We start from the raw sequence: 20,759 nt of genomic DNA on the forward strand, positions 1-20,759 counted from the left end.
ACACATGATCAAACTTTATTTCTTAATGAAGCTGAAGGCCACTTCGATGTAGTTCATTGATAATGCTGAGCTGCAGGAATTACAGAGCCTTAAGGTAATTTTCCTTCTGTTACCTTCTCCAGCTTATGTTTTCAAAAAGTCAAATGGTGGTACCTAACCTTCAAGGGGAAGGCACAACTTTGTCTCTGACAGTGCCCTGATTTTTGTACATGTTCTTGTCAGTTCAGTAAGGAGAGCATAAACCTGTGTGATACTCCACCTATGTTAATGGCTTTTATATATAAGAAACTTTTCTTAAATTTCTTAAATTTTAAAGGGCCATTCAGGAGGGCTGTATATTGGTTTGGACTGGATTTCAAAATAGTATTTCAGAGTTTCTGGAGGCATGAATGTAGTACCTGTCTGCAACTCTTTAAACCAGCCATATATAACAAGCAACAATACAATCCTAGAGAAAGCTGTGGCTGCTTTAAAGAGCCACAGACATTCATGTCCATGTGTACTCAGAAATACCTTTTTGAAATCAAATCTAAAGGGATACAGGCTCCTATCATTTTTTTTTAAGTGCTTCAGAGCACATTAGGAATTTCAGTGGCCCCTCCCTGATGTGACTTTCTATTGATCTAGCTGCCTACAAGAACAGGCTTGACCAGTTCATGTGTCTATATAAATTAAATCTAGGTAGAGTCAAGCCATTTGCACCTTGATTCCAAGAGGCCATATAACACCATGCTCCAAATGCCCTATTCTAGGGAGTTTGTAATGTCTTCCAGGGTTTTTGCTACAAGAGCTGTAGCTCTAACTCTTGATCCTCAAACATTTAAGTTCCAGTACTATTTTCATGTACAGCCACTTTAAGTCCAAGCAGGTCAATTAATGTTTTTAAGACTGGTCCTTATTCAGGAACTCAGTGAGAGAGAGAGAAAATAGGAAGAGTATTAAAATAAAGCACTATTGTACTTCAATCCATGTCTTATTTTCTAATAATAATCAAAACAGCTAAAATATAAATATTGCCTGAATCATAAAATTTGTCATATATTCTAAGAAATCCTACACCAAAAAACCCCCAACATTATTTTAATGAACTTTAGTCATCCTTCAAGTTTGGCATACATGAACCAGTATAGAGATAATGTGTTATAAAGTGACCTCCCTGGAGGGAAATGCTTATGTGGGTAGTGAGGATCTGAAGATAGAATCTGGCGCTAATCATATCACACTGCTTAACATATGAAAGAAATGTAAAAGAGTGCTTTGCTGTGATTCCACAGCACCAAAGAGGTAGGGAATTCGATGGAAGGAGCAGGTTTGTTTAAATTGCTGAAGCACATAGAACAGATGACCTTGAAAACGACAACTTCCATTATAGACACTCCTAGCTGCCTCTGTAGTCTCCTTTGAAAATGCAAAGTACAAACATTTTATTCAAAAACCTTAGACATTGTAATGGCTCAGAAGAACAATGACAGCCGTGTGTCCTTGTAGCAGTGTTCCTCTTGGAGAGATGAACGACGAGCTCAATTGCTTTGCTATAATTTCTCTATTTCCATGCTTCATTTCCTTCATGTAGCTGAGACTGGAGGAAAAACAGCATGTTCCAAGCATCTAATACCACAATGCATATAATAAACCTGAACGTAATGGAGATCAGAACTCCAAAATGAACATACCTCTACATGTCAACATTTTATTCTTTAAAAATGAGTAAAGTTCTCCTGTATGAATCAGAAGACATAATATTAATAATCAATATATAGACAGCAACTTTCTCCCCCATACCTACATAGGCATCACAAAACTGTGAGAATCACTTTCCATCTTTTCAACTGAAATTTCCTGCAAACAATTTTAATAAGGCAATGGCATATTTTGCAGATTTTCAAAATAGGAACCGCAGTCTATTTTCAGAATTACCCAGATATTTACAGATTTTTGGACTTAGCAGCCTTCCAAACAAATAGAAGTCACTGTGTTGGATAGTTTTGAGCCAGCAACTTGCATGCAACACTGCAAATGAAAAATGAAACCTTGCATTAATAGTATACAATATATTGTAATACTATTTTAAATGGTAAATGAATGTTTCCCCCTTTTCTCCACTAAGTAGAGACTCTGCAGTCTCAACCCAGCAGTACTCTGAAGGCATCTACAGGGTATCATTGGCTCATTGAGGTCACAGTGCAGTACTTACTCTTAGAGGTTAATTGCCTCTGCAGGTATATGAGATAGGAGGGTTGCTATCTATTTGTATATGGCCAAGCATCTTAATTTCACCAAAAAATGCCATTTGATGCTCACTATTTGTTGCTCAGTGCAGTCCCTTGGGCAATGTTCTAATGAAGATAAGCTTCACCAAGTCAAAGTAAAAGAGAAGAAAGGAAAAGAAACGAGGGAAAAAAGATTAAAAAAAGATGAAGAGATATTTACAGATTTTTCTTAGTCCAGATACTGAATTTCTCTTTCCTTTTTCCTTTAGTGCATTGTTATAAAAAAGTTCAAAGGCTATGAATACAAATTTTCTGGTCCAGTTCCATACATGTCTGCAAGCCGTTTGAAACGAGGCCCCCAGTCACTGAGGTAATCATAATTCTGATCAGAGTTTGAACTGACAGAATCTAAAGAGCTGAGTGACTCAGCCACTGAACCATTTCCCTCAAAGGCATATGTCTGCAGGGAATCATATGGTGGAGCACAGGGATCCACATCAGCCTCTTTTAGCCTTTCCCAAATAAATTCCCGAAAAATAACATTGTCGGGGATGCTTTTAAAAGACGGTCTGCTCAAGAACTGGATCTCTGGAGTCACATCCCTCCTGATCTTGGTATCGCGAATGATGTTGAGGTTCCTCAGGGCAGCCATATCAAACGCCTCGGTGTCCTCCTCTCCACCTCCCTCGTCATCGTATCGGACTATATTTTCCCTGATATCTCTCTCTTCATCTAAAACAAGAGGCTCTTTTTTCCGTCGCCTCATGGTAACAATCAGCAGGACAAGCACTGCAATGGAAGAAGTAATGCTTTAAGCAAAGGTGAATTAAGAGAATACTCAACTGATTATATTCCCAGTTCAGAGTAAAACTATTCATAAATTATGCAGGATAAACAAGTTTGTGATGGTTACACAATAAGGTATTTAAAAAAACAATTAGTTAGTGGTTCCTAAAGTGGCTTTTAAAGGCTTTTAGACATTAAGGAATTTATTACTACGTTTATTCTGATTTAATGTCATCATATGTATTTCTTATTTGGTACAGATTGTTAGAACATACATTTTAAAGCAGGTTCAAGCAGAAAATTACAACCTCTCAGCCATTAAATATAGAGACCTTTATCTGAACTCTTAATTGCCAGAGTGATAAAAGCACATTCATAAATACTCTATGAGCACTTTAACTGTCAGAGTTTGGGAAGTCACTCGATTGTTGAAGTATATAAATAAAGGCTGATTGATAAAGTATCTGATCCTTGATTGGAAAATTCAGAGTTGTTAAATAATAACTAGCATAAGTTGTGGTTCCTGCAATAAAAGCACTGTTCTAACAGAGAGCACTTTGCTTTAATGTGCAAAATACCTATCATGTACCGGTGAATCATTTGCAATAAGAACCCACAAAGGTATTGGTGTTTATCAGCCCAGATCAGTTCATTATACTAGGTAGCAATGGTTTTTGATGTTTCTAATATTTAAGAAAATTTCTTGGTGGCTTTAGAGATAAGACAAATTCACAGAATGACCCAGAAGACTTAAGTATTTAATTTGTATTATATATTTGTAATTATTTGCAACTGATAGTGTTCATGAATCAACAAAAGCATCATTCAGTCATACCATTCAAGTTTCAAATTATACACAAATCTACCCTTAAGAGTAACTTTAACTAAAGATCTACTTATGTCATTTTAGGAAAAAAAAAATCCCTACATTATATATTTACATTAATTAAATATTCCTTATTGTATTTAGAGGCACACCCCCTCCTCAAGAAACCATCTCTGGACCCTATTGTTCTGGACAATTTTCATCCAGTCTCCCACCTCCCCTTCTTGGGGAAAGTGGTTGAGAAAGTGGTGGTGTTACAGCTCCAGAGGGTTCTGGAAGAAACAGATTATCTAGACCCCTTTCAGTCAGGTTTCAGGCCTGGGTATGGGACAGACACAGCATTGGTTGCACTTATGGATGACTTCTGGCAGGAGCGGGATGGAGGGAGTACATCCATCCATGCTCTTCTTGACCTGTCAGAGGCGATACCATCAACCATGGTAAACTTTCAGAGTGGCTCAGGGAGTTGGGGCGTGGTCTTGTGCTGGTTCACCTCCTTCTTCCAGGGTCGATCCCAATCAGTGGTGATAGGGAGCGAGAGATCCTAGCCTCAGCCCCTCCTTTGTGGGGTGCCGCAGGGTTCGGTTCTGTCTTCACTCCTCTCCAACATCTACATGAAACTAATAAGTGAGATCATCCATCACCATGGGATGAGGTATTATTAATATGCTGACGATACTCAATTATACATCTCCATCCCGGGTGAGGTAAGTGATGCCATGACTGCCCTCTCTCGGTGCCTGGGGGCTGTAGGGGTCTGGATGGGGAACAACAGGCTTCAGCTGAACCCTGGTAAGACAGAGTGGCTGTGGGCTAATGGCTTTTCCATATCCGGGACTTTGTCATCTTTGGTTCTGAATGGGGTTGCATTGCCCCAGACAGACCTAGTGAGTAATCTGGGGGTCCTCCTGGACTTGTGGCTCCTGCTCAAAGAGCAGGTGCCAGCTGTGGCCAGGAAGGACTTTGTGCAGCTTTGTGTTGTGCGCCAGTTATGTCCTTTCCTGGATCAGGAAGCCCTTCGAACACTCATGCCCTTGTTATCTCCCACATAAGACTATTGCAATGTGCTCTACATGGGGCTACCCTTTAAGACTATCCAGAAGCTACAGCTGATCCAGAACACAGCTGCACAGGTTATTTTTGGTGCCCCTAGATTGGCACACATAACACCTCTACTACCCGAGCTGCACTGAGTACCAGATTGCTTCCAGGTCCATTTCAAGGTGTTGGTTATTACCTTTAAAGCCCTACATGGCATGGGGCCAGGTTACCTGAGGGACCGCCTCTTCCCCATTATATCAACCTGTCCCACCCGATCATACAGAGAGGGCATATTGCAGACCTCATCTACAACAGAATTTCATCTGGCGTGGTCCAGGAAGTGGGCCTTCTCTGCAGTAGCTCCCACCCTGTGGAACACATTGCCCCAGGAGGTGAGGTTAGTCCATTGCTCCTGGCCTTCTGGAGGAACCTGAAGACTTGGATCTGCCATCTTGCTTGGGGTGGAGAAGGGAATAGCTCCACACGGGGATGGCTGGCACCTTAGAACGCTCCTCATACACATGGACTGAGCTAGTTCTTGCCACTTGGAATTTACTCTTATTCTTATATCTATTTATTAATGGTATTTATATTTTTATATATTGTATTTGCATTTTATATTTACTGTTTTAATTTACTACCTTTGTTGTAAACTGCCCAGAGTGGTGGGAGGAGATGGGTGGTGACAAATTTGATAGATAGATAGATAGATAGATAGATAGATAGATAGATAGATAGATAGATAGATAGATAGATAAATTCCTAAATACAGTTCACATTTAAAGGAAAGTCATGTTAATCCAAATTGCAGTGGTTCTTAAATAGGACTTAAAATCTAAACACCATCACAATAGAGATTGAATAGCTGTTTTCTCATAAACAGTGATGGATTATTGACTGCTGTAAGCAACAGTGGTTATTTTCATGTAGTATTGATTAACAGTTAAAATAGTACAAATGACAGAAAATATCTTCCATCTAAAATCAGGTTAAAGGGAGTAAGTTAAATTAGTAATAAATTTAGTGCAGTAACAAAAATGAAAGCATTTCAGGATGTTCCAACTTAACCGGTTTTTAAAAAGTAACCCACAGTGTTTATCTCAATTCACTGATAGATAACATTACAAATGGAGCTCATGACAAGATTCAACCCATGATTCCTTTTTCCAGGATACACTATTCTATACCAATCATCATGATTGGTTCTCACTGAGGTCTTTTGCAGGATTCTTCTCCCAACCCTTTTTAACAATGACCTCTGGTACTTTCACAGTATCATTGTGATGGTATAAATAGAAATAATTTCATTATTGGTAGATGGGATGGCTCTTAATGTAGCTGCAAGCAACTGAAAAATTATTTTAACCTCTATACTATGCTTACTATTCTAAATATTTTTTTCCATAAAGTAACATGTAGATGGCTATACAGAAAGAAAAGAAACCTGAAATGAAATGTAGAAGTAACTAGCCTGTATTTTCCATATGAGTTGGAAATTGAAAGGTTGCATTGTGGAGAACAAATGCATGGAGTCACTATATCATCCTGGACCATTACATTGGATAATGACTGGTAAGTTATTTAAATTAGAAAGATTTCTACTAGCCCTTAGGTTTTATGAAATAAAAGATGGAAAATAATAATAATAATAATAGTAATAATAATAGTAATAACAATAGTATATTTATAATATATTTCAAATTGAGCCTTGAAACTTAGTAGATTTATCCTCTGAGAGGTACAATAAAAAGCAAGATAAATTGAATGTTTTATGCAGTTTTGCCTTGCACAGCCCATGATTGCTTGAAGCCAAACCAAAAAAAAAAAAAAAGTCCTTTGAAATGTGAAACAATTTAGCATATAAATGGCTTAAAGAGAATATTAATTTCTGATCACTTCAACTGCTCTTGAACAATAATTTTTAACCTCTACCTGAATAAATGCTATATTAGCAGCCATGCAAGAGCCATGATAATGTCTAAAAAACTAGTTAATTCTGCTTCCAATGCATTAACTGCTGGATTTGAATGGAAACTATTTTAGAACAGAGTTTTAAAATTAACAATGGTGACATGTTTGAAAAAGAAAACAGTATCAGCAATCACTTGTTTTAAAATAAGACACAGCTATTTTAGTTTTTAGCAGCAAAGGCAACCAACAGTCTTGTGGTACTTTAAAGGCTAACAATTGCATTAATTGTTCATCTATATTTTTGCTAGTGGGTTGTGATCATGCATCTAGCTTGTATGATAATAAACATGTAAGTTTTTATAATAGTATAGGATTCTTATTAGTATTAGGTAAACAACCAATTAAGCTAACAGACAGGATTTTTCATTACTTTTACCTGTACAAAATGCTTTTAGGCTTCAGAACAAATACTTCTTGTTGTTTTGTGTTAACTCAGAAATTACCTGAGACCTTCCTTCACCAAAAGAAAGATATCAGAGGGAGAGGAAGAAAGAATCTAAAAGATAACTATATAACACATAAATATAGGTTATCACCTAGTGAGTCTCCTGCTTTTATTTACCTGAACTTAAGGGCACGATGGGTTGTTTGAAAGGTAATCCACATTCCAAGGTGACAGGGGGAAACCTTTTCCCTTCCAGTATCTTTGTTCAAATAAATGCAAGGCAAGAGGACAGCTATGCTATATAAGTTTTAAGTTGCTTTTTCCAAGTCAGGAACATAAGGAGGCCAATCTGATGTGGTAGGGTTGGGTAACATCGTAACATTTCACATGTCAAACCTTTAATCCGTGTATTACATGCTTGACCGTTTGCTGGTATTTTCCATTATTGCTGTGCTCTTTATTTTGCTACTTTGGGATGTATGTTTGGGTTTGCAACTCTGTTCAAGGTTGCTTTCCCAGGCAGATGTAACGGTTGCTGGCACCTGGGAGGGGGTGGTTGCTAACGAGCGCTCGGGGCGGGACTGGGGTGGAGGCAAGGCTTTTAAGTTTGTATTTGGCGCGCTTTTGCTCATTCTCAGCTTTCTCTGTATTTGCATACTATTCCTTTAATAAATCAGTTATCTTTAAGCCCGGGCTTGTGAGACTGAGTATTTGGGATTAGGCAACCACTACAGGTACTTGTTGCTAAGCAAGAAAAAGGCCCCCTCCCCCATTTTCCATAAAGGCAGTTATTCATCAATGAACATTAAATTGTGTTCACATCACAACCTATATTACAGAGTGTTGCTGTTCTGCATCATAAGGCTTTAGAAATGCAGTAGCTAACACATTCACTAATATTCACTACTGTAATATTAAAGGCTTAAGAAACTCAATGAAACTTAAATTCTATATGGTAAGCATTCTAAACCTGGTTTTCCTGAGATTTCTTGATCTACAACTCCCATCATCTCAAGCAATGTTGGCTGACTGATAGGAATGCTAGTCCAACTCACTGAAGCATGCTATGTTTGGAAGACTGGTAGATATTACTGAAGTCTAACTGCATTAGTTATTGACACGTGCTCCTTCCACTGGATTAATATGCATATGCCAAGTTTGTAAATCATTTTAAGTGTTGCAAAAGTGGAAGCCATACTTCTGCTACTGTAACACAGAGCTTTTCTGTTTTATGTACCTTTCCACAAAATACAGCTTTGACTTGCTACCTACAGAAAACCATCTCTTCATTTCTATTTACTAGTTTTTCATTTAAATTGTAGTTTTTTTTAACCATTGCAGCAAAGCTTTTATGGCATAATATTGGCATAAAATGAAATACTATTTTATAAATAATATCTATAGCTCAGGGATGAACTATGGAGTTCTTGGGGCTCTCTGAGCTTGGTTGTTTGCTTGCAGACATTTATTCCATAAACTATTATGGAATAATATAGGGACGCGGTGGCGCTGTGGGTTAAACCGCTGAGCTGTCGATCGGAAGGTCGGCGGTTCGAAACCGCGCGGCGGGGTGAGCTCCCGTTGCTCGTCCCAGCTCCTGCTCACCTAGCAGTTCGAAAACATGCAAATGTGATTAGATCAATAGGTACCGCTTCAGCGGGAAGGTAACAGCGTTCCGAGTCGTCATGCTGGCCACATGACCCAGAAGTGTCTACGGACAACGCCGGCTCCAAGGCTTAGAAACGGAGATGAGCACTGCCCCCTAGAGTCGGACACGACTGGACTTTACGTCGAGGGAAACCTTTACCTTTACCTATTATGTTATTCTCCTTACTGCTTTGAAAAGTTTAGGAGAATAAACTTCAAAAGCTGAAAGGCAATACTGTATATAAATGATCCTCTAGATAAATTATACAAATAAACAAAGACTGTTAGGATACCATCTAGAGTAAATATAAACAACCTAAAAAGTTCATGCAAAACTGCAAAAAGCCATCACATTGCCTTAAAAAAAATCAACTAGGTGTTCTTGCAAAATTTTGAGGCAGAAAACACAGGAAAACTGTAGTACCGTCCCAAAACTAGGGAAAAAAACTTGGTCCTACTCCTTACAACACTGCCTCATGCACAATGACCTTTGTTCCCCACAAAACATTAAGTTCAGCCCATGGCCACTAAAATTTAACATTTCTGGTCTGAAACAGAACTTAATAATATGTCCCTCAGTGCATCAGTAATCAGTAATCCTATGACACATCGGATCTGCAAAACAGGTTAACAAGACTGCACCATGTTTAAATACAATAAAACTTGTCAAGTTTCAGATGAAGGTATGAATTTCTAAGGGGGAAAAGTGAGTTACTGGTAGGCACAAAAATACAGTTACAATTATATTAAGCAGTTATTATAAAAACAATTATTACATTTCTTTGATAATAACTGAAAAAAAGTACAATTGCCATAAAATTCTCAGAGGCATTAAAGATTTTCTTCCTTTCTCTTTTAAAAATTACGTACAATATAAATGAAATGACACACATCATAACAATTTTCATATGCTTTTGTAAATTACAAAATTATTTTTATGAGTTTACTTATGTTTTATTTGACTCCAAGCAGATGCTGAGTTCAAATCAGATTTCCATCTTGTCCTATGCCTAAAGGCTTTCAGTTACAATGGTGCACTGTGCAATATGAGTTTGCAGCAGCTTTCTCAACCTGGTCTCCTTCCATTATGCTGGACTTCAACTCCCATAATGCCTAAAATTAGGGAAAGTATTTGACTGTGCAGTATGATTACCCTGCATGATGAAGAGGTTTATTGCAGTGGCACAAGCAGTCATGGGTGCACCTCAGTATGCCCATGCATCACCACGAGTTCATGAGCAATACTGGTTGCTAGCAGACTTCCGGGTGAATTCAAGGTGCTGTTTGTCACCTATAAAGCCCTTTGTGGCACAGAGCCTGGTTATTTGCAAGACCACCTGTCCCTGATTATCTCTGCCCATCCAATAAGAACTGACAGGGTTGGCATGCTCCAAGTCATGTCTTCAGCAGTGTCATCTGGTGGTGCCCAGCAGAGGTGCCTTCTCTGTCACTTCACTTGCCCTGTAGAACAACATTCCCTAGAAGACAGGATGACCCCAACTGTCTACCTTCTGAAAGGCTTTGAAGACCTGGCTTTTTCCACAGGCACATGGTCAGGAGGTTTTATGAGCCTGTTTTGATTGTTCCTGTTGTCTGAATTATACATAGCACAATTATTTTACATAATTTTATTGTTTATTATCTTTTATTTGTTGCTTTTAATTGTATATGCAACACTGAGTTGCATGTCAAGTTGGCAGCTAAACTGAATAAAAAATTAAGTAATGAAATTAAATAAATAAACTTTTCCATGCTAGAATCCTAATCTGCTCTGTAGGTAAAGGTAAAGGTTTCCCTTGACATTAAGTCTCGTCGTGTCCGACTCTAGGGGACGGTGCTCATCTCCATTTCAAGGCCAAAGAGCTGGCGTTTGTCCGTAGATAGTTCCATGGTCATGTGGTCATGACTACATGGAATGCCGTTACCTGCCCGCCGAAGCGGTACCTATTAATCTACTCACATTTGCATGTTTTCGAACTGCTAGGTTGGCAGGAGCTGGGACTAGCAACGGGAGCTCACCCCATCACGCAGATTTGAACTGCCGACCTTCCGATCGGCAAGCTCAGCAGCTCAGCGGTTTAACCCGCAGCACCACCATGTCCCTATATAATCTGCTCTGAGTCCCTGCATTTAAGCTAGAGTAAAAACTAAATAATATTGCTGCCCGTCATGCTTTTAAAGTAACAAGAATTGGAATTTGCAGAGTCCTCCTCCTCAGCTATATAAGACAACTTTCAGAGCAGTAATACAAGCAAGAGTCCTTTGAAAGATGTTGGAATTGTTTGGAAATATGCATTTAATCTATATTCTACATCTAATAATTTATATTCTGTCCAATGTAATTTGGAGTTCCCAGCTCAGCAAAGATGAATCTGCTTTCAAACTTGCTTTAGTGCCAGTTGTGTATCTGTATCGTATAGATTTCATATATCGATTATGAAATGTGTTTTTGAGCTTTAATAAAATAAAGGGACATTTGGAGATCTCAGTCTTTACTTCTATCATTACTCATCACAATAATTACACTCTCATTAAAGTACTGTCATCTTTAACTCTTGTACCTAATATTTCTTGGTGGAAACTGTTCTTAGGAATCTGCACTACAGGAAACCAGAGCTGAAAGCTAGAACACTTACTGTAGGTAAAAAGAGTCAATTTGATAAGGCTAACCACACAAAAGCAAAAGTTATAATTAGATCTGAATTTGGCACAGAACCTGTTGAGAGTTAATTCTACACAGTCAGTGAGAAGCCAGACAAAAGGAAACCTTATCATGTAAAAAGTACAGGCAAATAGAAATAAATGAGCCCCAACAAAGATGGGGAACATGTTCTTCATTAGGTAAAGTGGGGGTAAAAATTAAATGTAAAAAGGTTTGATCCTTGTTTTTATAAATAAGACTTGTCCATGATTAACAGCAAATTATTCTGATATTGTCTTTCTACTTTCTTCAGTAAATATTACTTATACTCAGCTCTTGGATTTTCCTGTGGACTTATATAATTGGTTCTGGTCCAACCACCAGCTGAAGCCTGAAAGAGCATAGCTGTGAATGCATGTCATGTTCTTAGCACAGTTTTATAGTCTAGTACAGGGCAATTTTTGACAACCAGAAAGAAGCAGAAATTTCAATAAAAAACAGGCATATCAAAATAATAATGATGCTACTGTTTTCTCACCAAGTTTTTTTTCCAGCTTACCTAAATTGTTATGCTTAGAAAAATGTATTCTTTAATATACCTGTAAATCTATAAGTAAAATTTCATCTATTCCATATATTCTACAGCTGTTTTGTTTAAGAAATCATTTTGAGCAAGTAGAATTATATAATGCCTTTTGACATGGGGAGTTAATATAGAAATAAATGACATAAATGGGGATGGAAAGTTTCTAGTCGGATTGATTATATACAATGTGATAGGGCTGTGGGAATGTTCAGTGCAAATTTTATTATATAGATGGGAATGATTTCCTACAGAAACAGTGAAAAATGTACTCTGGTGAAATGTGAAGTTTGGGTTATCTTTGGACAATCACTATTTGCCCAGAAATATCCAGGCAAAGCCATAATTACAAATTAAATAAAACACCAGACAATAATTGAACAAACATTAGTATTTCCTTAATGTATTGTTTTTCTATCATTTTGCTAATGTATTATTGCTGGTTCTCCCTGATCTGTTTTTTTTTAAAGAATAAAACACAGATTTTGAGTCTAAAATCTGTACATTCACATTGATCACAAATAAACTAATATGTAATAAAGAATAATGGTTTTGTAACAATCATACATTTTGATGCCCTTTATCCTCTTGTACCAGACAAAATAAGAATGTATAAACAGATGTAATAGACTGTGCAAACTTAATCTTAACCAATCAGTCTGAGTCTGACCTGATACAGAATTCTTTCTTCTTTCAAACTCAGTATACATTGTTGGGTCTGACTTTTAAATACTCAACTGGCTTCAAGGTATCTGAAAAAAATGTTTCCTCCCATTATAGAACTTCCACCCAAGGTCATCAGATATCATCATCATCATCATCATCATCATCATCATCATCATCATTGCAACACTGTTCCATCAATTTAAATAGAACCACTGCCTGATTTTTGATGAAGCCAACATTTATTATTATTTATTTTTGTAATTTATGCATCTTACTATTTTCTTGTTATAACTGTTAGTCATCCTGGGTGATAATCCAAAAACACCAAATAAGTTAATAAAAAACATCAGACATTACAGGAATTAACTGCTATAAATATCTGAAGATATCAGATGCAGCCACATCTACTGATGTTAAGCAACTCTGGACCTGATCACTAGCTTTATATGAGATGATCTTGAAAACTCTATTTCTAGCCCCTGTACTTCTTGCAATAAAAAGATAACAATTAGGAAGTGAAAAATAACATTATTCCATGTATTCTGAAGGAGAACTGTTCCCTCCAATGAACAAACCACACAGACATACCTAGCAGTGTCAGAACGCAAGCCAGGATTGCTATGAGTGCTCCAGTACTAAGTCCTGCTGGCAAGATGTAGGCCTCTGCATTACATGTTTGGGCAATGCCATCTGCATCACAATCACAGACTCGAATCGTGAGTGTGTTGGTGCTACTCAATGAAGGTGAGCCACTGTCTACGATGAATATTGGCAAATAATAAACCGACTGTTCTTGCCTCCGAAAGCCATTTCGTCTGGTGAGTATAGATGCTGTATTGTCTAGATCAAGGAAAAGACAAAAGGGAGACAGGAACAATTTCTTAAAGAAAAAGTCTATTTTACAGGTTTATATTAATTTAGTAGCATCTTCGTTTGGCAAGAGAAATAAATGTGTCTCATGATTTGAAAGTACAAAGGGCAGTCCCTGGAAGTTAAGCATATAACCTGCAATGGTCCTCTGTAGATAGTTAATAAAAAGATTCCAAATCTCTCATTCTTATTTCCTAGTTAAGCTATAGCAAACCTTCCACATTTCTTGATGGCTGATTTGAAATTCTAGGCTGACTTGAAATACAACAGCACAAGAAAGATAATAGGAAAGGTTAAAAGTTCTTCCTTCAACTGTGCTAAGGGTAGAGAAAAAGTAGCCATAGAGGTGTTGGTCAAATAGAAATCCTAGCAACCCCAGCCAGTTAATGGTTGGGATGCTGCAAGTTGTAATTCATTAATACCCAGAGAGCTATAATTTCCACCCATGAGTTATGCCCATTATCATTGAGATACAGTTCAGTCCAACATGCTCATGAACACACAGGCATTTCAGGAGGATATAGTGATCCCCCCCCCCCCCCTGCAAATGAAGCCCCTTGGATTTTGTACTTGGGCCCTGATATCAGATGCAAGTACATAAGTTGTGGGGTTTGCACTGTGATGTTATGACATATGTTTTGTTACTTGTCCCCTCCTGACCCCCAGTGGAGGCCTATGGTTCATGCCCCTCTTTTTAGAAATGCAGAGGCTACACATATAAATTGTAGAATGCATGCATCTACTGCATGTAAGAATAATAGTGAAGAGATGTGCTTCCCCAGGGAGGCAAGGCGGGGGTACTTTCCTTTGTTAATCAGAACTGAGCTAGTGTTACCACTCAACAAAATCACATCTTCTCCAAAGATCATCCCAGGGTCAAGTTAAGAGTTCATTATGCCACTTTTAAGATTTGGGCAGATGTATTACACAGAATATTTGGAGCAATTGCTGTTAAGTCACTTTGAGTCATTTTGCACAGCCTTTGCAGGAGTGTTATCCAGTTGACTTGATCCAGTTCATAAACACTGGTTGTTATACTGCGTTGAAATGTTGACAGATATAACTAAACAGAGGCAGAATAACTAATATTTTCTTTACTTGCTTCAACTTGTCTTCTGTGTTATGGAATTGGCCCTCTTCAGCCAGACCTCTACTGCTGCCCAGATACATTTTGCAATAACTCTTCCTGGCTGTCCAATTATGTGCCAGTTCTAAGAGACTGAAGTTGGAGCTCTTATATGGAACTTTTTTTTAAAAACTAACTTTCAGGCAGGAGGCACAGAAGCACCCAGTACCAACAAATGTGGGCAAAATAAAGAAGTTCTAACAAAGCTACTAGCCTTATGGCACCATTGAAATTAAGAATAATCAGCCAGCTTTTGTCTTCTGTGTGGAAGCCAGATTCTTTTATTGATGAAATCTGATTTTGAAGGGAAAGTTGCCCATGAGAAAAGCATTGCCTATTGTTGGTAAGTTGCCCATTGGTAATAAAGCACTACATAAGAATAGCTTCCCTTTTCCTTTACTATAGCAGAGCTACTGTTATCCCTGATACTCTGGGTTTTGGTGGCAGAGGCTTCAATTAACAGTTTTTGCAGGAATGTTATATTTGCTTAATATGGGAGAATATACCCAGTGGTGTCAGAGGAAAGAGTAAGAGTAAACTGTTAATAGTAAGAGGACTAAATAATAATCTCAATTGCAATGCTATATTGGCAATGAAATAATAACAATAACCTCAACCACCACTCTATTGATCTCTAGAGATTCTCCCAATTGATCTCTTTGAAAAAAAATAAAAAGTAAAAAGGGAAGAGGCTGGCTTTCTTTATGATCCCCTTTCCAAATGATCCCTGAAATGGATTGTTGCCTAATTTAAATAATACTCCTGAGTCTTTGCTTACGGAGAAAGCTCACATGTAAAAATACCATCCAAAGGCAACTGAGGCTGAAAAAAAAGGGTTTTATATATGTACATCTTTCAACTTAGTTGATCCCAAGATGTATTCTGACTGCCCTTTGACTTTAAATTGTAACCAAGTCATAACTTAAAATCAAAGTAATCTTGGCATTCTTCTTACCATCCACCCACCCACCCATGGGAAAAAAATAAATATTGTTTTTTAACTGAAAGCAAAGCACATTTACTGTAATCATATCCTTATGTGGTTTGGGCTAAAAATAAAGTCTTATTCCCAGTTTAGAATAATCAAGTGAAAGTCACTTGATCTTGCCTGGTGACATAAGGCAGTGTTATTAAAGCACACATATACACAAAACACAATCAACTAACCAACCAAAAGCTTAAATACTTTACAAAACAGATCTATTTATAAGCTCATCTTCTTCTTTTCATCATACTATAGCTAGTTAAAGGTGCCAAGGAAGAAAATGGAAATGGGATATTGGGCTGTAGTCACTGCCTTTTTTCAAGGAAAGTTCCAGTAGCCTTGAAAGAGGCACTAGTTTGCCTCCTCTTCAAGAGGTCTGGCTGGATCCATAATGATTGACAATTGTCCTATATCCAAACTTCCTTTTTGGTTAGGTTGGGGGCAAGGTGGTAGGATGGCAAACACAAAGGATTCTGGATGGTGGAGGTTATGTGGACCCTTGGCAGTAAGAATGCAAGCCAGGAATGGGACAGAAACTGCATCAGTTGCTGTTGTCCTGTAGTTAGCCATGAATGGTGGAAAAGCAACTATTATTGTCCTGCTAGACTTTTTGTCAGCTTTCAGTTATGTGAACCTCAGCATATTTCTGGACTGCCAGTGAGATTTGGGAGTGGGAGGGACTGTTTGGCCATGTTTCCACTCATTCCTGAGCAGACAGATCCATTAGTTGTCGCAGGAGGGAGAGAGGTTGATCCCAGGGGCATACCAGTTTGAGGTCCCCAGGGCTCATTTCTCTTCCCCATCTTGTTTAACATCGGCATGAAGCTGGAAGAGATGATCTGTTGGTATAGGGTGAGGTATCAGTTGTGTTCCCATGAAAGTACAGGCTTGCAATCTTGGGATCCTCCTGGATTCCAGGCTCCTGCTGGAGAAGCAGGTGGATACTATGTCCAGGAGAACTTCTGCCAAGTAGTTGTGGTCTTACCAGAACAGTACAGACTGAAGATGGTCACTTCTGCTCTTGTTACTTTGCACTTGTACTACTGCAATTTACTCAACATGGGGCTGCCCTTGAAAACCACGAAGAAACTTTAGCTGGTACAAAATACAGCCGCCTGTGTACTTAATAATATTGTCACAGCCCTGCTGTTATGGGAGCTGCATGGCTACCAGTTTGTTTCCAAGTTCAGTTCAAGGTCCTGGTCATCAGCTATGAAGCCCTATATGAAACTATACTTGTCATCCATGGTTTATGCTTGAAACATGAGATGGCTTTTTAAACAAAAATATGCTTATCCAGTACATAATCTATATTCAATAACCTAGACAAAGAAGGGGCTCAAAATACAACGTTGTCACAAATCTAAGAACGTTCAACTTAAAATTTACGAAATAAGTCTATATATTCAGAAGAACATCTATCATAAAACAACTCATTAATGTAAAATATATATCTCAAAAATTAAAACGAGTGCAAATGAATTAGAAATGTAAATTTTGAATATTCATTTGTCCTTCACACAAAAATTATGTTGCTATATATTTAAAGAACTGCATTTGGAATGTAATAATAAAATGGCACATGTTTTATATTTGAAAACTGCACTTAAAAATGATACATAAATCAAACAAATATTACACTGAACTGATTTTCAGTCTTCAGTATCAGGGCTGAGCAGATACAAGAACAATTAATTTGGGTAATGGAAGACATCTAAGCTCTTCAAATGAGGTCATAGCAACGATTTCAGTTTAGATACAAAAATAGATCATGGATTTAATAACAGATAGATAATGGGTTTTTTAAAAAGTTTGCCAGTTTTAACATTTTAAAACTGAAATATGTCTTATTTCTGGAAGAGTTTGTATTATATATTCAATTATATTTTTTCACTCTAATCCTCAGGTGGTGGATTGTAAAATTACATACGCTAGGTCATTTTCTAAAAATAAAGACAGTCTTCTACCAACAAACGAACACATATACAAAAACCATAGCTGACACCTAAATCAGGTCTTCTTTTAAAAAAAAATGTTGAGTGTGGCCCCTTGTCACCCAAAAGTTGTCCATAATGATAATGGCATTTGACAGAAAATGAACAGGTTGTCCAGTTTGAAGCACAAGTATCTCTCCACAGAAGTGTACGAACAAAAGTGTAACTGATATGGGATGCTATATTGATAGGTAAAGTTTAGTGAGAGGGATCAAAAAGCCAGTGGAATAAAATAGTACAATAGAGCAAAAACACAAATAAATATAAGCAAAAGGGTGGAAAAAAGAATGTATGCATCTTGTTTTGATAGGGTGGTAAGGCTTAGTCTACCAAACGATGGAGATTCAATAACCCTGGAATCAAGTATAAACCACAATGATTTTCCTCCTTCCAAATGCCATTATCAGGCCATGCACCAATGTGTTTCTGGAGAACTAGTTAGTAGCTTTCTGTTACTGATATCTGTCTCATGACTGAGACAAAAAGTTCCCTCCAGGATTTTTTGTCAACATTCAATATTAAAAATAAATAAAACAATAAAACAAGATTAGACCTTTGAAAAACAATACTAATCTATACCCATCAGTAAAATAGGATTATTTTCAGGAGACTGAAATAACATTAGCAGCCAGAAATGTGGGATCTTCAGCTCTTGCCTCCAATTTATGGTTGATATGATTTTGATATTGCAAGTGATATGTCTGAAAATATTTTGTCAAAAGTTTTTAAGAGATTCTGTATTTCTGGAGTCCCATAAATGAAATATGAAGCCCAGAAATGTCTGTGCTCTGAAGTATAATTCAATTTAGAATAAAGTCTTTAACAAACAAACAAAAAGTCAAAAGAATTGGTTGAACAAAGGATTTGAAGCCCATCTGTTTAGCTCACAGATTAAAAAGATTTAAATAACATCTTTTTTTTTCTCGACAGATAATTTATAGATAAAAATGACTGGGATCTGATTGCCTTTAATTAATGTTCTTCCTGACAAAGAAGTCACTCTAGGTGACAATCAGTATTGCTTGTCTGAAGAAATAAGAGTGTTAGTATGTTTATTCTGAAAGGCCCTTAGGCTACCAACCGCAGTTGATGCCTTACCTTTATTATCTTGCAATGTGAAATTGTGGTTATTTGTTGCATCTCCTGCCAAACTGAAGGAAAACTGATGACCACTAGGTGGGTCATCTCTGTCAATGGCACTGATTCTTTGAATGATCTAAGGGGAAAAAAATCATCTTTATATCAGATTTTATGTTATTTTCATTATAATGTAATTGTTTTGCATTAGGAACAAGTAATTAACAATACAGAAATTTTACATCTTAACATGACCTTGAAATCTGTTCTGATTAAAGATACTTCTTAGAATGTATTTTGAAGTTTCCTATGAACAGCTCCCCTTGCTGAAATTTAACATGATGGAAAAGGCAGGTAGTATTCAATTAATCTCTTGCCAAAACATAATATATCAGTAGAACAAATTTCCCTTCCTCAGGCAGAATTTATTTCTTGAAATTGGCTCCAAGTGGCAGACCCTTTATAGCAGTTTTTTCTGAACAAAAAAAGTGTTTTGGAAGGGCTACCAGAAAGACAGAGGTAATTTTTTGCAGGAAACTATGTCCATGTATATAGTTCTTGGGAATGTTGTTAATTTATAAATTCAACTTTTAAGTTCAGGTTGAATTAAACAGAAATTATAAGGCAATTTCAATGTGGACTACATCAAACATTTTAATGTTATTATTCTAATTTGTGATCTGGGGCACATTTTATGATTTTGAGGGGGAGATCATTTTCCTGAAAATACTTCCAAATCAAATTCACATTGTTTTGTGCAATGTTATCATTTCAAAGACCTAGAGAATAGATTAAATTATTACTTTTAAAAGAAACAAATAAGGGTTTAGTGGGTTCAGTGATTTTTAACGAACATTAAGGGAAAAAATATTGTTGGCCAAAGCTTCCAATTGCTAAGGAAGTTGGCAAATGCTTCATCACACTGAAAGCTTAAGTCTTTTGCCTAAAGGACATAGCATAAACTCAAACGATTGAACTCTGTTATCCTGACATTTCTTTATTTCTTTTCCCAGGAAGTAATAACAGAGCTGATTCAAATGTACGTTGCAGACCTGCTTTTCCCCATGAAAGAAGAACACCTTGAGGCTTCATGTATAGTCCTTGAAAGCCTTGGTGGAATCCCAGAGCCCCTCCAGAAATTCCATCCAAAGCGTATTATTTTAAGAAACAAAAGTAAAAAAATATAAATACATTAGAAATAATATTAATTGTAGTAGTTAATTTAATTCACACTTAATACCAGTCAAAGTAAATGTTGCTTTTTGTCCTGACTCTGCCCATCTCCTCATCTTAGTCATCCTTCTTGTCTTGGAGTGCCTCTCCAGCACACCATTCCAGCACACCACTCATGCTGGCTGGGGAATTCTGGGGAGTTAGAGTCCGCCCATCTTAAAGTTGCAGAGATTGAGAAACACTGCTCTAGAGCAGCCTTTCTTAACCATTTCTAGCCTGGAGGAACCCTTGAAATAATTTTCAGGTCTCAGGGAACTCCTGCATAAATATATGTAAACTTCACAATACGATTTACCTCTAATCTACACAATCCGCATTTTACAATGTTTACAACAATAGCAATGCAGCAGGTGGGCAGCCATGTTCCAGCAAGTAAAAATTCCCAACATTGCAAGGCATGGGAAATTCAAAAACTTATTTTTATCCCAATTATGATCTCGTATGTATGTATGTACAATTGTAAAAAACTTATATGGCTGCCCATCTCATAAAAACAACTCTGGGTGACTCACAGCAATCATAAAAATTAAAGGTAATTAAAGCAAAATAATAATAATAATAATAATAATAATAATATCATCCTGTGGAATCCCTAGCAACCTCTCATGGAACCCTAAAGTTCTGCAGAACCTCTGTTGACAAAGGGTGGTCTAGAGGTTTCCATGTGTCCATAAACCAGGAAGTGTTGTATAAAACAAAAAGGTTGTATGAACCAAAA

At 37.2% G+C, this 20,759-nt stretch overlaps 1 protein-coding gene across 4 annotated transcripts in view; it reads right to left on the reverse strand.

Moving 5' to 3' along the window:
- Window positions 1-1,122: 1,122 nt before the first annotated feature.
- Window positions 1,123-20,759, reverse strand: part of CDH7 (cadherin 7) — a 106,210-nt gene continuing 86,573 nt past the window's right edge. For 2 of the 4 annotated variants that reach the window (XM_063299058.1, XM_063299060.1), the window contains 3 exons: window positions 18,830-18,947; window positions 13,345-13,596; window positions 2,490-2,999 (listed from right to left, as the gene is read on the reverse strand). In XM_063299058.1, coding sequence (XP_063155128.1) covers window positions 2,506-2,999; window positions 13,345-13,596; window positions 18,830-18,947 — 864 coding nt within the window. In that variant the 3' untranslated portion in view covers window positions 2,490-2,505. Of the gene's footprint in view, window positions 1,285-2,489; window positions 3,000-12,943; window positions 12,969-13,344; window positions 13,597-18,829; window positions 18,948-20,759 lie in introns of those variants that run through there. The other 2 variants (XM_063299057.1, XM_063299059.1) reach the window with 2 other exon arrangements.

This window comes from Candoia aspera, chromosome 3 (genome assembly GCF_035149785.1).
Source record: "Candoia aspera isolate rCanAsp1 chromosome 3, rCanAsp1.hap2, whole genome shotgun sequence".
NCBI lineage: Eukaryota > Metazoa > Chordata > Lepidosauria > Squamata > Boidae > Candoia > Candoia aspera.